The sequence below is a fragment of the Balaenoptera borealis genome (assembly GCF_965194805.1).
Source record: "Balaenoptera borealis genome assembly, chromosome: 17".
Classification (NCBI taxonomy): Eukaryota; Metazoa; Chordata; class Mammalia; order Artiodactyla; family Balaenopteridae; genus Balaenoptera; species Balaenoptera borealis.
The window spans coordinates 66,955,323-66,969,937 of NC_138876.1; the positions used below are offsets into that span (position 1 = coordinate 66,955,323).

Genomic DNA, 14,615 nt, shown 5'->3' on the forward strand with positions numbered 1-14,615 from the left:
CTTATAATAATGTATAATGGAAAAGAAACTGAAAAAGCGATACACGAATCACTTTGCTGTACATCAGAAACTAACACAATATTGTAAATCAACTATGCTTCAATAAAAAATAAAAATTAAAATAAAATAGATGTATTATCATAGGGCATTAAGAATCTACCAGAAATATAATTTTGGTTAATTACAGTTATTTATTTATTTATTTATTTATTTATTTATTTATTTATTTATTTATTTATTTATTTAAATAGCTAGCAAATGTTGAGTGCCAGCACCATGTTAAGGATGTTTCATAGATGTTTGCATTGAATCCCTACAATAACTTACTGAAGTGGAAATTATTTATCCACATTACTACAGTGAAAAAACCCAAGATTCAGGGAGATTAAGTGCCAAGGTTGCCTGAGCAGCGACAGAGCTGGGATCAAAGCCAGGGCTACCTCACTTCAAGCTCCTGCTTTGACCACATTCTATTGCTTCCTCCAAAGATTCCCCCCCCCCCCCAAGGAAGCATTGTTTGGGGGCATAGCCTTTAGTTCAAAGGGATACTTGGGAAGAGAAAATGCTCCCTTTATCTGGTAAAGAAGTTGTTGGGAAAGCTATAGGTCAAAGAGTAAAGGACGTAGGTAGCTCATTACGAGAAGAAGAATTAAAAACGAAGCCAGCGGGGCAGTACTCTCGTCCGGTGATAGGGGCGGAGCAAGCCCGCAGCCGTTATCGCGAGAGCCTCCGCGGCGTGAGTGGGCGTGCTCCGCCAGAAGGCAGCCTCGTAGTGGTCCTCGCAGCAGAGAATGTGGGGAGAGGTGGGCAGGCCCTCCGGCCTCGGGGCCGGCAGGGGAGCTGGGAGACCCGGCGACAGGCCGAGGGCTGTGTCGTGCAGAGCTCCAGAGCCCTCGCCACAGCTGCCCGCTGCCCGCGCCCGGGCCTGGACCTAATGGTGGTGGCCGCCTCCACGGGTCGCGGTCCATGGAGGCCTCAGCAGCTGGAGGATATGGACACTGCCATTCAGGTAAGAGCTTCACCCAGCTTCAGTCTCTCCATTCGTGTGTCAAAAATTGGTACAGCTTGGGTCAGTTGTCGACCCCTAGCAGGGGGCCAGAGGTCAGGGGTAAGTTGCCAGGACTTCGCCCATCATTACTTCACGTCCCCCTCCGTGGTTGGCACTGTTCTCAACGAAGGGCAGTTACTGTGAGCTGGGGATTGGTGTTCGCTGCAACACGTATTCCTATTGATCCTATGCAATGCTTCTCTCCAGTTTAAATGAAAAGCCTGAGGGCCGGCTGGGTCCAGGGCGCCTGGCTCCCTCAGTGATGACGGCTGGGTTAGGGTCTGGGGACCTGGCCCTGAGGGCGCCACCAGCTGGGATCTGCCTCCTCAGCTGGGCCTGGGCCCTGGCGGGAGGACCCAGACCGGGTGCTGGACGAACGCTCCCGGGCAGGGTTCCCGGGCGGGGTAACCCAGCCGGGGCCTGGACCTCGGAGGGCGAAAGTTGAGCCTTGGGACCTTGCCCTTTCTTGTCAGAACAGAGGATAACATTTGTTTTGGTGGAGGTTTACAGGAACATCATGCCCTGACCTCAGGAACAAAGGATCTGACGCCAAGAAGTTTGCACCAACTAACCACGCCCCACGCTCACCTTTCCTATAAAAGGGCTTTGCTTTCGGGGAGTTTGGGGTTAAGGCGTGAGCCACCCTTGCGTGGCCCTGCAGTAAACCTTTCTCTGCTCCCAACTCTGACGTTCTGGTATTGTTTGACCTCACTGTGGGTCGAGCACACGGACTTGCGTTCGATAACATTCCCGCTTGTCTTTGCATGGGTCCCTGCTCCTTGTAGGAGCCTGTTTCTTCTCACCCACCCTCCACTTGTAGTTCTGAAGAAGTCGCCATTAATTTAATTTTCTGTGAGACTCAACACTTGTTAAGCTTCCCTGCCTTGCAATTAAGAATTTCTATGAACATGAGTCTCTGGAGACCTGACCTGCTTGAGTTCAAAGACTACAGCCCATGTGTTTATGAGCCGTTTCCATAAAACAAGAAATAGCTTGTTTTTCCTGAACTGTTGCCCGAGAATCCATCTTCCTGCCAAGAATCACAGGGTGTGGAGTTGTGACCTGGCTTACTAGATGGAGGACTATAGGTTTTGCTTTCTGATCCCAAATTTCAGTGTGCTTTCAAGGAAAGACTCATAGACAATGGTCACATCCATGTACATAGCCCAGGAGTTACTTTTTTTCATAACAACACTGAAAGTTGGGCCTTGAACTCTGGAGAGAGGTTAAAAATCACTCCTCCCTTCCCATTCTGCAAGACCACTCATCTGCAAAAGGTTACAGTTTCCTTTTCTGTTTTATTAATAATATTAGCTAATATTCCTTGAGTGTTTATATTGTACCAGATCCTAAGCTTTAGAGGCGTGAATTCTCAGAACTACCCTAGGAGATGGACAAACTTAGAATGATTGCCGTGTATGTTGTAGGAAGGGAGACCCCTTCCAGGGCCCGAGAGTGGGCTCTTGTCTAACACCAGGAAATGAATTGTCCAAGGAGACACATGTACTGACAAAGCAAAAGGCTTTATTGGGAAAGGGCACCCAGGTAGAGAGCAGCAGGGTAAGGGAAACCAGGAGAACTGCTCTGCCACGTGGCTTGCAGTCTCAGGGTTTATGGTAATGGGGTTAGTTTCTGGGTTGTTTCTGGCCAATCAGCTTGCTTTTGTCCATATTTGGTCTGACTCAGGGTCCTTCCTGGTGGTGGGCGCATCTCTCAGCCAAGATGGATTATAGTGTGAGGGTTTCTGGGAAGTTGGCAGGACATATTATGGGCTGGCATCTCCTCCCTACTTTTGGCCCTTCCCGAATTATCCCGGTTAATTTTTGGCGGCAGCACTGTGTTCCTTATCGGGACCCCCTGTGGTGAGACAACTCATGCAAGTAATTATGATCATGCCTGGCCAAGGTGGGTGGTTTTGGTTAGCGGTTCCCTAACATGTGGAGATCTTTACCTACTTTTCCAAAACGATGCAGCAGTAAGTGGCAGCACCGTTGAATGAACTCAAGTGTGTGACTCCAGAGCCTTCACATCTGACCACTCCACACTGCTGCCCCATGGGTTGGACCTTTACAGCTTTTAGTATTCGTACTTTACTCCTCATCTGATTAATCCAGGAAAGTGTTGTTGTCAGGGAGTTTGGATTTTACAAGCTGCATGGATGAAAAGGAGAAGCGGCTTGGCGAGGAGGGTGAGAGAGGAGTGGGGACAGCTAGTGCAACCTGGGCAGCTGCCCTGGCAGTTCTGAGGAAGTGTACATCAAACAGCTCTGCTAGACTGAAGTGCAAGGGACAGGGGACAGTCAGGGAAGTGGGTGGGAGGAGAGGATACGGGGCTGGACCAGGAGTAGTTCATGTTGACTACCTCGGAGGACCTCCTTTCTCAACTTTAGAAAGTAGAGTTCTTACTACTTAATCTTTATTTCAAAAAACTTTTGCAATGATTCGTTAATTTCCATTTATTCATTCAGCATGCATTTTAACACAACAGTTAGATACAGGGCACTGTGCTTTACAGTAGGACTACCAAAAGGAATCCATTGTGAGCCTGACATAAAGGAGTTCATCATCTAGTGGGGACGGTGAATAGAATGGCAGCGTAAGGTAGTGACAAATTGTGTGGCTTGCGAACTGAAAGAAAACAGGTTTACATGTGAGCTCCCCACACCCAAGCTGTGTCATCACAGGCAAATCACTTAATTCCTCTAAGCCTCAGTTTCCACATCTGTACAATTTAGTAGGAGGAGTAGAAATAATGGCATGTAAACTATGCAACAGTGTTCTTACCATATTATGTACTCAAAAACTGTTACCTATTAATATGTAAAGAAATAGTTGTCTTTCATTATAAGAAGTGCTGTAAGAGAAGTATGTTCTATTAAAAAATGAATTCTGTGGTGACCATGAAGCTGTTCCAAAGGGTCAAAAGATTTAATCTAAAATGTAAATGATTACAAGTTTGATAGGCAAACAAGATGGGGTTGGAGAGACGTTCTAGACAGAACGTCTTCATGTTCTTTGCAACTTATGCAAAGGTATGGAGATTGAAGAGAGTAATTACAGCATGCTTAGGGACCAGTGAGTTGGTTGGTCAGAGGGAGAAGAAGGTGAGGGTAGGTGTGTCTGGAAAGGGAGCCTGAAGCTGGATCCTCAAGAGCCTGGCTGGCCTGGCTGAGAAGTCTCATCCCTAGAAAGTCCCTTGAGATCCCTGAAAGAATGAAGTTCCAAATTATCAGCTACACCTCAGGGAACTGATGGGAATAATTTTGGGTGGACAAAGAAGATTTTTAAAACCACAAATATTTTAATTTTCTGAAAGGAAAGCACTCTATGGCAACAAGCTTTGACTACTTGTCAAAGGATGAAATATCTTCCACAGTAAGGGAAGGAGGAGGCCAGATGCCCATTGTTCCAAACATACAGCTTCATTGTCTTCTTCTCTGTATTAATTTGTTCTCTTTTCTTACTTGATTTCTTACCCCCAAAGCACAAGGAAAATTTAAACCTCAACAGGGAAAATAGGAATGATGTTGATGTTTTGTCCCATTTTCCTGAGTTATTCTTTGAAAAGAAATGTGGTGTGGGCCCAGTGAAAGTTGATGTTCTGGCCGATGCACTCATAAGAATGTTTTTTAAACTAAATCCACAAAGATCTAAGCATGTTCAGTGTTTCTGCTGTGGTTACTACCCTCTGCCAAATAGTGCCTTGGATCTTAAATGACTTGTGAATGAAACAGCAACTTGGGAGGCCAAAAAATTGTCCTGTGGGCACAACATGACATTTATTTCCAGTACAAAGCAACCTCCTTCTAAGGACCAAGAGTTGCTTCGCTTCTATTGGAGTGCTGATGCCGACAAAGCCAGGCTGACCACTCTGTAGTTGGTCAGCCCTAGAATCTATTCCAGCTTTTAGATGTGAGATGAAACCGCTGAAAAATTTTAAAAGTGAAACTTCCGTTAATCAGATGGCTTTGAGGACTGGATTTTTCTTGTTGAATCTTCAACTTAAATTAAGATTTATCCAACCCCTTTTTGTATTAAATATAAATTGTTTTAGTCTTCATTGAAAATCTTCCTGAAATGTGGGAGGCCAGCCTGTGAATTCCATGCTAGAAGATCCAGGGGAATTGGACAATGCTTTGGGGTTATTTTATCACACCTGAGTGCTTATTTTACCTAGTTGCAGATCTAAATGACGGAAGGGCAGGCAACCAGCCTGTCTGTGCATCCCAAGATGTGCCCAAGAGATGTTTTTATTATCCTCCTTGTTATGGACCGAACTATGTTCTCCCAAAGTTCATATGTCGAAGCCCCACCCTCAACATTACTATATTTGGAGACGGGCACTTTACAGAGGTAATTAAGGTTAAGTGAGGTCATAAGGGTGCGACCTAACCCAATGGGACTGATATCCTTACATGACGAAGAAGAGATATGAAAGCTTGCTCTCCTAACACATGCACAGAGGAAAAGCCATGTGAAGACACAGTGAGAAGGTGGCCGTCTGCAAGCCAGAAAGAGATGTCTCTCCAGAAACCAACCCCAGTGGCACCTGATCTTGGACTTGTAGCCTCCAGAACTGTGAGAAAATAAATGTCTGTTGTTTAAGCCACCCGGTCTGAGTATTTTGTTATGGCAGTGCTAGCAAATGAATATACTGCTCTTAATATGAGTATGATGAAGATAAAGATATTAAGGAAAACTTGTATTTGCTGAGCAATTACTGTGTGCCTGGCTTTGTGCTTGGGGGCTTTGTATACTTCATTTAATCTGGACCATTATCCTGCGATGGGAACTTGGCACTTCCTTCTGACAGGAAAGTAAAAGAAGTGCTCTGGCTAGTGGCTCTGACCTCCCATGAAATAAGATTTGGTCATTTGGGGAATCATTGTAAAGTAAAAAGGTGATTTTTAAGGTGTGCATGAAAATCATCTCATTAACTGAATCCACCAATCTGAAGCTCAGATTCTGCCTCTCAGATCCAAGGCAATAAGATTTTCACATGATGAATGTAAATGTTGCACTAGTACCCTACAATCTTTTATGCTGCACATCTGATATGAGTTCTGCTGTTGAATCAGATGAGGGGCTGTAAAAGCTTATTTCTTACAGCAGAGGGCAGGCTCAGCCTGTGAAAGGAATAAGATTGTGCTCCCTCGCAGATCTCAAACATGTGCTGATCTTCCCTCACCTTCTGATACACTTTTCTGCCAACTCATTATCTAAATTAAAAATTGTGTTCCTAGATGAGTCTCAGGAGAAAATCATCTTAAAAAAGATTATTTTTGATAAAGTAAAGCCTGCCAAGGAGCTTTTGACACGGCCCTTCCCTGGAGAATGATTCTCTAGTGTTAAAGAATAATAAATCCTATTTTATTTTGTTTTATTTTTTTGGACATAGCCTTTTAATTAAATTTTTTTTCTTTTTTTAATTGAAGTATAGTTGGTGTACAATATTATGTAAGTTATACAGTGATTCACAGTTTTAAAGGTTATACTCCATTTATAGTTATTATAAAATAGCTATATAACCTTTTAAATTTTGTTTTTCTTTTTAATTTATTTTATTTTATTTTTTAAATGTTTGGCTCTGTTGGGTCTTCATTGCTGCACGCGGGCTTTCTTCTAGTTGCGTCGAGCGGGGGCTACTCTTTGTTACGGTGCGCGGGCTTCTCATTGCGGTGCCTTCTCTTGTTGCGGAGCACGGGCTGTAAGCGTGCGGGCTTCAGTAGTTGCAGCACACAGGCTCAGTTGTTGTGGCTCACGGGCTCTAGAGCACAGGCTCAGTAGTTGTGGCACACAGGCTTAGTTGCTCCGCAGCTTGTGGGATCTTCCCGTATCAGGGATCGAACCCGTGTCCCCTACATTGGCAGGCGGAATCTTAACCACTGTGCCACCAGGGAAGCCCCTAGCCTTTTTTAATTATAGAAAATTTCAAACATATAGAAAAGCACAGCAGACATTACAACAGATAAAGAATACCCACCACCACTCATGGATATGAAGCAAATTGTATTCGATTTTAATTTGCATTTTCTAAGCACTTGCAAACTTGTGATATTTACTAGCCAAATCTGAATGAAAGTGATAAATGAAGAAGATGTGGAACAGATGTTGGAAATTTCGAGTTGTCATCTCGTACCTACCTAACTTATTGAAAGATCTTGAAAACATTGCATTACCTACGTAATAAAGAATATGTTTGAGCTAGACAATATATATTTCAACCCTGATTCTGTCTGCTCCTTGCTTTATGTAACTTGGGCAAGTTATTCAACCTCTTCAAGCCTCAGCTTCCATACCTATGAAATGTGGACTCATAACTGTGCCCACTTCATTGGGTGATAAATATTCAAGGTGAATTGCATATAAAGCATTTAGCACAGCATCTGGCACATAGTATTGAATAAATGTACAAGGATGTTATTCACTTCCTTGGACTTCATTCAGTGTCTTCATGTTGGATATGAGGGATTTAGAAGAGATCTTTAAGTCCACTAGCAATTGAAAATGCTAACTTATATGTGTGTTTAACTTTTTATTGCTAATATCTTGATTGGGCCAGAGGTATTAGAACAGATAGAACCCTGTACTGTCGGTGTCAGGCACACTGATAGTACATGGTATAAATCTGCATTTTCTAGTTAGTAGTAAAGTATCTCCAGGGCCCAAAACTGATGGCTTTCACTCTACTGTGTTCTTTCATGTATTTTCTCCCTGATTCTTTTAAGGTTAAGGACTATATTGTGTTTCCGTGTTCAACTCAGTTCAATGAGAATCGTTTATTGGACACCTAAAATGTATAAGGCATTTTCTAGACACTGTGGGGAAAAGATAAATGAGACACACATTTTCCCCATCATGAGACTATAATCTAGTAACGGAAGATAAAATATGGTTACAGATATCCAAAAGGTAAGAAAGAATGTGATGAATGCTATAAGGAAAATTTGCCCCGAGGAGGCAGAGTAAACTATTAATTAAGACTCTATAAATAAGCCTTCAAAGTGAGTAGAATTTGGATAGGATGAGATGGGGTGGCCATGTGTGCACAGGCAGGAACATTCGAGAGAGAGAGAAAGATTCAGACACTGGCAAAGCCATTTTTGTAGCCTGGAGTGGTTAAGGCAGGGATTTAATGGGTGTAGCAAGAGTTGGGACTGAAAAGATAAATTGGAGCCCAGCTGTGGAGGGCTATGAATGCTGGCTTAAGGACTTTAAACTTCATGAGATATAGTGAGATCAGAACTATGCTTGAAGGGGTGGTGCCGGGAATGGATGGTGGTGGAGAGAAAATAGAAATGGAGATTGTCTTGGTAAGTGACTTCATGGTCTGCTTAGAGGGTTACAGACCTGAATTATGACACTGGGGATAGAAAGAGGATGTGGATGTGAGAGAAATTAGAGGATGAATCATTCATTCATTCCTTCCATTTTTATTAAACACCTACTCTGACCAGGTATCTTCTTCGTATGAGGGATTCAAAGAAAAATCAGAGGATCCTTGTTTGAGGCAGGGGGTAATTTAGCCAATACTTAGATTTTCAAGGATGCTTGTCATGGTGTTGGGAAAGGGGTGGTTAGTAAGGAAAAGAGGGATGTGGAGGACAAGATTGCCATTACGGAGATAGTCAACATCGGAGAAGAGGATGTTAAGGGAGGAGGATGAGATCATTTTGGAGTGGAATTCAGCTTCTAAATCTCAGTAGGTGAATGAATACATGCATAAGAATGAAAGAATGCATCAGTGCATGAAGGTATGGGTGGAGGAATGGGAGTGCTGCCACCCTGCGTGAATCAGGTACCTAAATATTGTGATTAAATTTCTTGGAGCAAAACAGTCTCTCAGTATTCTAAAACACGTTTATAATGAAGGGCAAATAATGAAGAAAAGCAAAATTGGGAGCTTAGTTTTTAATTCTGCAGACCTATATGGCAGAGTTCAGAATGATAGGATTGGCAGCCAAGATGTCAGAGTTTGAGAACAGAAACATTGACTCTGTGTTTTTATAACATCTTCTAATATTTTTTCAACTTCTACATCACAATTCAGTTACTCTGGACTTGTCCTTTTTCCAGTGTTTTGGCTTTTTAAAAACATTTCTGGTGTTATGCCAGTTCTCTGTACATTTGTGTGTGTGTGTGCATGTGTGTGTTGAGAGAGAGACTCCAAATCTCTCTCTACTACTTTATTTAACTGCTTGATTTATTGTTACAGCAAGCTTCTCCCTGTTAAATATTTTAAAAATCTCATTTGTTTTATTTTGCCACTCTCTGATTTTTCTAATTATCAACATGGGTTTTTTCCCTCACGAGAGACTTAGAGGTGAACAAGGAAGCTTCCGACCATGTCCTGTTACCCTGATCTTGTCTGAGTCAAATCTAAGAATTTGAGGATTCAAAGGATTGAGTTGAATGATGTCCACAGACACAGGGTATCATTCACATTTGGGAGCTCAAGATACCAGGGCTCCACAGGTTGCCCCACTGTACCTTCAGAAGCCCTCTCCGTCAAAGAACAAGCCTGAGCCCTCTACCATCGGTCTTCAAGCATAGTGTCCTGCCCTCACCGTGATTTTGAGGCCCTTTTCCACCGAATAGCTCAGACTGTGAAGTTGGGTGCTGCTGGAGTTAGGGTCACCACACTGACCAACCTCAGGGGAAGCCACTCATGACTGGGGAGCTTCGGAGAGTGGCCAAAAAACATTCAGAGATCATCTAAACCATGTCTAGACAGTCTTGTCTAAAGAATATGGTGTTTTCCACCATAATTTGGCTTTAAGTAGAAGATCTGTAGAGTCATCTCATGGAAACATCTATCCCAGAGAGAAGCTGTTGATGAGGTTTCTGCACCGGATGATGGGTGGCCATGAGGACTGATCCTGTCATGGCTTGTTCCACCAGGATCAGGATTCTCTGGCCACTTCCATGGTAGGAGAAAAGGATACAGGGCGAAAGCCTTCTGTGGACACTTGCTCTCATGGTTGTGCAGCTGAAGGGTTATTACCCTGCCCTTATCTGGTTCTGGATTGGGTCTGAGACTGAGTTAGAGAACATTATGGATCTGGGTCTTCTGTTTATGTGGCATTGAGTGTGTGTGTGGGGTTGAAGCTGGGGCATCTGTACCTACACAGTCTATAGCCACATGGTATCTGCTTTTTTGGAAGAGGTTTGAGGTTCTTGGAGTCTCATCCATGGGAAGGTGCCTTCACATAAGATCAATTATCCTTATAAAAATGCACATAGCTTTGCCAACATGGCTTTATAGAGTGGAGATTCAGGTAAAATATCTTGAACCTTGAGGAGAAGCTCAAAATACTTAGAGGCCAATCTGAAATGTCAACAACCCTTCCTACATGTCTCAATTTTGATGCATGTGAAAGTGTAAGGATTTCCAGCATCCTAAAGAAACATAGTTTGCAAGTATGCAGTTCTCACCTGTTGCCTATTTTTTTTTTTCAGGGTCTTTGAGGTTGTAAGAATGATGCACTAGAGGATATTTCTCCTTGTTTCATAAAGATGAGGGACTTGATCATAAGAGCGAGATGTTCATTCTTGAATTCTCTCATGGGACTCTTTGATTAAGTTGCCTGTGACATTTAATACAACCCTAGTGATTGAAGAGAATGCAAAGGATCCTGGTGAGTAGCCATGCTCTGAAGACTATTTTCTTTTTAGTTAAGGCAAAAACATGAATATATGATTTTCTTAGATAAAGTATGGACCAAGCCAGTTTGATGAGTGGTGTAGGTGGGCTTGGAACTCACCAATTCCACCCTTCTGGGCAAGTGCTACTGGCACAACACCAGCCCGTAGGGTCTATGAGTGACACACACATGTGAGCAGGAAATCACAGATCTGGGGAAATGCCCCTATTAGTTTCACCAAATATATATACTGCACCAATAACAACAACAGCACCAACAGAATAGCACTATATGAGCAATAACGAACATTTGTGGAGTACCTATTGCGAACCAGGACTTGAACTAAGCTTTTTATATATCTAACCTCATATTTCATTTCATTTCATCTCATTTCATTTCATGGTGGATACTATTATTATTTCCATTTTTACAAATAGAAAAGCTGAGATTTAGAGAAGTTAAATAATATCCCAAATCACCAGCTATTATTGTGTGTGGAGGCGGAACTCAAACCCAGAGTTGGCTCTCTTAAAATAGTACAGGCAATAAACACGCGAAAAACTAACCTAAATCCCGTTATTCAGAAGGAACTATTTGTAACATCGCTGTTGTATAGCTTTCCAGATTTTCCCCTATGCATATTACTTATAAAATTTATATATATATATATATATATATATATATATATATATACACGTACATACATATATATATACATACAGATATCTACCCATCTTTTATAGCCTTTCTTTTCATATCACAATATAGAGCCTAGAACTATCTCCATGCAATCAGAGTTTTAATGACAGCCTGATAGTCTGGTCACTTCAGGTCCTCTGGGCTTTGGCTGCAGCAAACTGCTTATCCAGCATGATGCCCACAAAGCACACAAGATGAGGGTTCTATAAAATGCAGAGCTGGGCACCCAAGTAGATATCAAGACCACAAAGTCCAAGGGCTTTGAAACCTACTCCAGCACATTCTCACATTCCAATATTTTACAGACAAGGGTAATGAGCCCAAGAATTACTGCCCTCCAGCTTCAGGGGAGTGAAAAATGAAGGGTTGTTTTCCAAGTAATGTGATGCCAGACAGCTGGCTTAACAGTCAATAGTGCCAGGCCTTCTCTGAAGGCCAGTGTCGGCCCCCACCTCCTCCTCACCACCAAATGTCACAGTGCACCCCGAACCAGGGAAATCTGTCCTTCTACAGGATGTAGAACTGCAAGAGGAAAGCAGGTTTTACTGGCTTGTGGTTTCCTAGGCTCTTAGAATGTTGAATGCAGCCTGTGCATTGGCAGCTGGAGAACTCGAAAGAAACCACAGGGTTGGAATTGATTATTTCCTGTTGTCCCCCTCTTCCACCAATATCAGTACCTGTTTCTTGATAAATAGACACATGAACATACTCCAAACATAAGGTCCTAGACAGCAAGCAATAAAAACGTGCCTTGACCCACTGAAATAAATTGTAGCAAATGGAGTTATTGTTTCCATTTATTATTTATTAGTCATATCCCATGGAGCAGCTAGTGGAATAAATTTTTTTTTTCTAGTGGAAAATGAATGTATGACAATCAGAAGTAATAGCGATCACAGAACAACTGTTCTCCCCAGCTTGGGCCAAGTTTAATTGAGCAAAATTTCTCCTGCAGATTAATGACTTTCTTTCTCCACTTGATCGTCTTTCAGCTGGTACCTCAAGCTGTCTTTCTCCCGTTCCTTCTCTTTCTGACCACCATAACAAGTTTTCCAGTAGCCCCTTCCAGGTGCCACAGTTAAAGAAATATTAGTGAGGCTGATAGGTTTTAAAGGAGCCGAGTGGTCCAGGAATGGGTTTGGAATTGATTCAAAGGAATGGCTGCTTCAATAAAATATTTTATTTGGAATAAGAGGAAATTGGTCCCTTAGTAACATTAGCAATTTATTCAGAGTCACTGTCACATGAGGATATCTGAAGATCATATTGAGAATTTGATGAATTTGTCTCACTCCCAAAGATAACCTAGAAGAAGATAGAATAATTTACTTTTATTATCACCTAGTATAAACTTGATAATTTGGTAGATAGAAATAGCAGTATTAAAGATTAATCAGGTAGTGAAAACAGTTACTAGACTCTTCTTTTAACCATAGAAGTTAGTGCACAGAGGAAGCACTTAGTTTTCAAGCTTTTTTGTCATTAAAAATAACTCATGCAATACCATCTGCCTTATTCTATTTTATAATTATCAGAATTAAAAATGTAGGTCTTGGTTAAGTGGTGGCCTCCCCCTTGAGCCTGGTAGAATAATGCTGAGTTGCCTTGTAAGGTCCATAGTGCTTCTGTTGAACTCAGACTTCAATAATACCCTGTTTTTAGCCAGAGTGAGCTTTCTAAAATGACTGTCAACCCCCTGCTTAATCATGTCAATGGCCCCCTGTGGCCATGAGGATAAAGTACAAACTCAAGAGCATGGCTTAAAGAATTTATCTCAGTCTGGTCCCAGGTCATCTCTTCTGCTACTTCCTCTCTGTCTGCTCCCCAGCCATACTGTGAACCACCAGGGGTTCCCCTATTTCCATGTTTGTAATCATACCTAGGCCTGAGTACAGGCTGGCCCTTCCACCAAGACCCTACAGTTTCATACTCCATAGTACTTTTTCATGATACTTTGGTATCCAAGTGACATGCCCTAGGCTGTGTGCCAAGCCAGTGACAGAGTCAGAAATGCAGAACATAAATTCTCTGAACATTGACTATGGGTCCTTAAGAAATAAGCCTTTGGAATGTCTACTCTAAAGGAGATGGCTTCTGCTTGGAGACTTCTTTTTTTTTTTTTAATTAATTAATTAATTTATTTATTTATGGCTGTGTTGGGTCTTCCTTTCTGTGCGAGGGCTTTCTCTAGTTGTGGCAAGTGGGGGCCACTCCTCATCGCGGTGCGCGGGCCTCTCACTATCGCGGCGTGTCTTGTTGCGGAGCACAGGCTCCAGATGCGCAGGCTCAGTAGTTGTGGCTCACGGGCCTAGCTGCTCCGTGGCATGTGGGATCCTCCCAGACCAGGGCTCGAACCTGTGTCCCCTGCACTAGCAGGCAGATTCTCAACCACTGCGCCACCAGGGAAGCCCCGGAGACTTTCTTAATACTGTCCAGTACTCCCAAAATATATGTTCTGTTTCACTGGCTTGAAGTAGGAATCAAAAAGAGGAATTTTCATTTCTAAGACAAGATCAGGAATCTAAAACATGGATTTAATTATAGCATTGGCTATTCCTGGCACTGCTCATACTAGTGTTTTTTTTCTTTGACACATGCCATTCACGTTTAAGCACTGTGGCTCTGAAAGGAGTTGACAAAACCTTTTGTGTGTGTCTCCTTGAAACACCCAAGCCATAGAGGTGAATTACACTGTGTAGATTATCAGTGAGCAGGTGATTCTCCAAAGCATGCTTAGGTATGCAAGGCATTGTGATCCTAGGATTTTATTGGTCACTGAAAGCTTCCTATGTTCTCCAACTTGGATCAGTCATGGAAAATGATAACAAAAGCCTTCTCAATTGCTGTGAGTTCTTCAAAAATATTAGCTCCCTTTCTTCTGTATGAGTGCAAGGATGTATCCCAAGCTAACGTCTCTGTGTATGTTGGTAGGAGCTTCGGAAGGGAGTAGGATGTGTAATTATGACAGGTAGGGTGAGAGATGGCACTGGAGCAAGTGTCAAGGAAATGGGAGAATAGAAAGAAAAGTCCTGAGATGCTGTCAGTCAAGTGCATAAGCTGATGAAATGGCTCCTGGAGGGGGGGTGAGGACAACAAATCATTGGCTACAAAGACAAGGCCACTCACATCAACCGTTCTTTTGATCATGCCATTGATTTTGCATCTACCATGAATTACTGCAGACTCGCATATTGTGAGACTGCCATGGTTTGCTATGTAGACGTA

General features: G+C 42.6%; 1 protein-coding gene across 1 annotated transcript in view; it reads left to right on the forward strand.

The window, feature by feature from the left end:
• The first annotated feature begins 225 nt into the window (after positions 1–225).
• Positions 226–14,615, forward strand: part of LOC309614787 (uncharacterized protein) — a 379,456-nt gene continuing 365,066 nt past the window's right edge. The window contains exon 1 of the mRNA XM_082363636.1: positions 226–8,644. Within this exon, the coding sequence (XP_082219762.1) occupies positions 563–1,192 (630 nt within the window). The 5' untranslated portion in view covers positions 226–562 and the 3' untranslated portion in view covers positions 1,193–8,644. The remainder of the gene's footprint in view (positions 8,645–14,615) is intronic.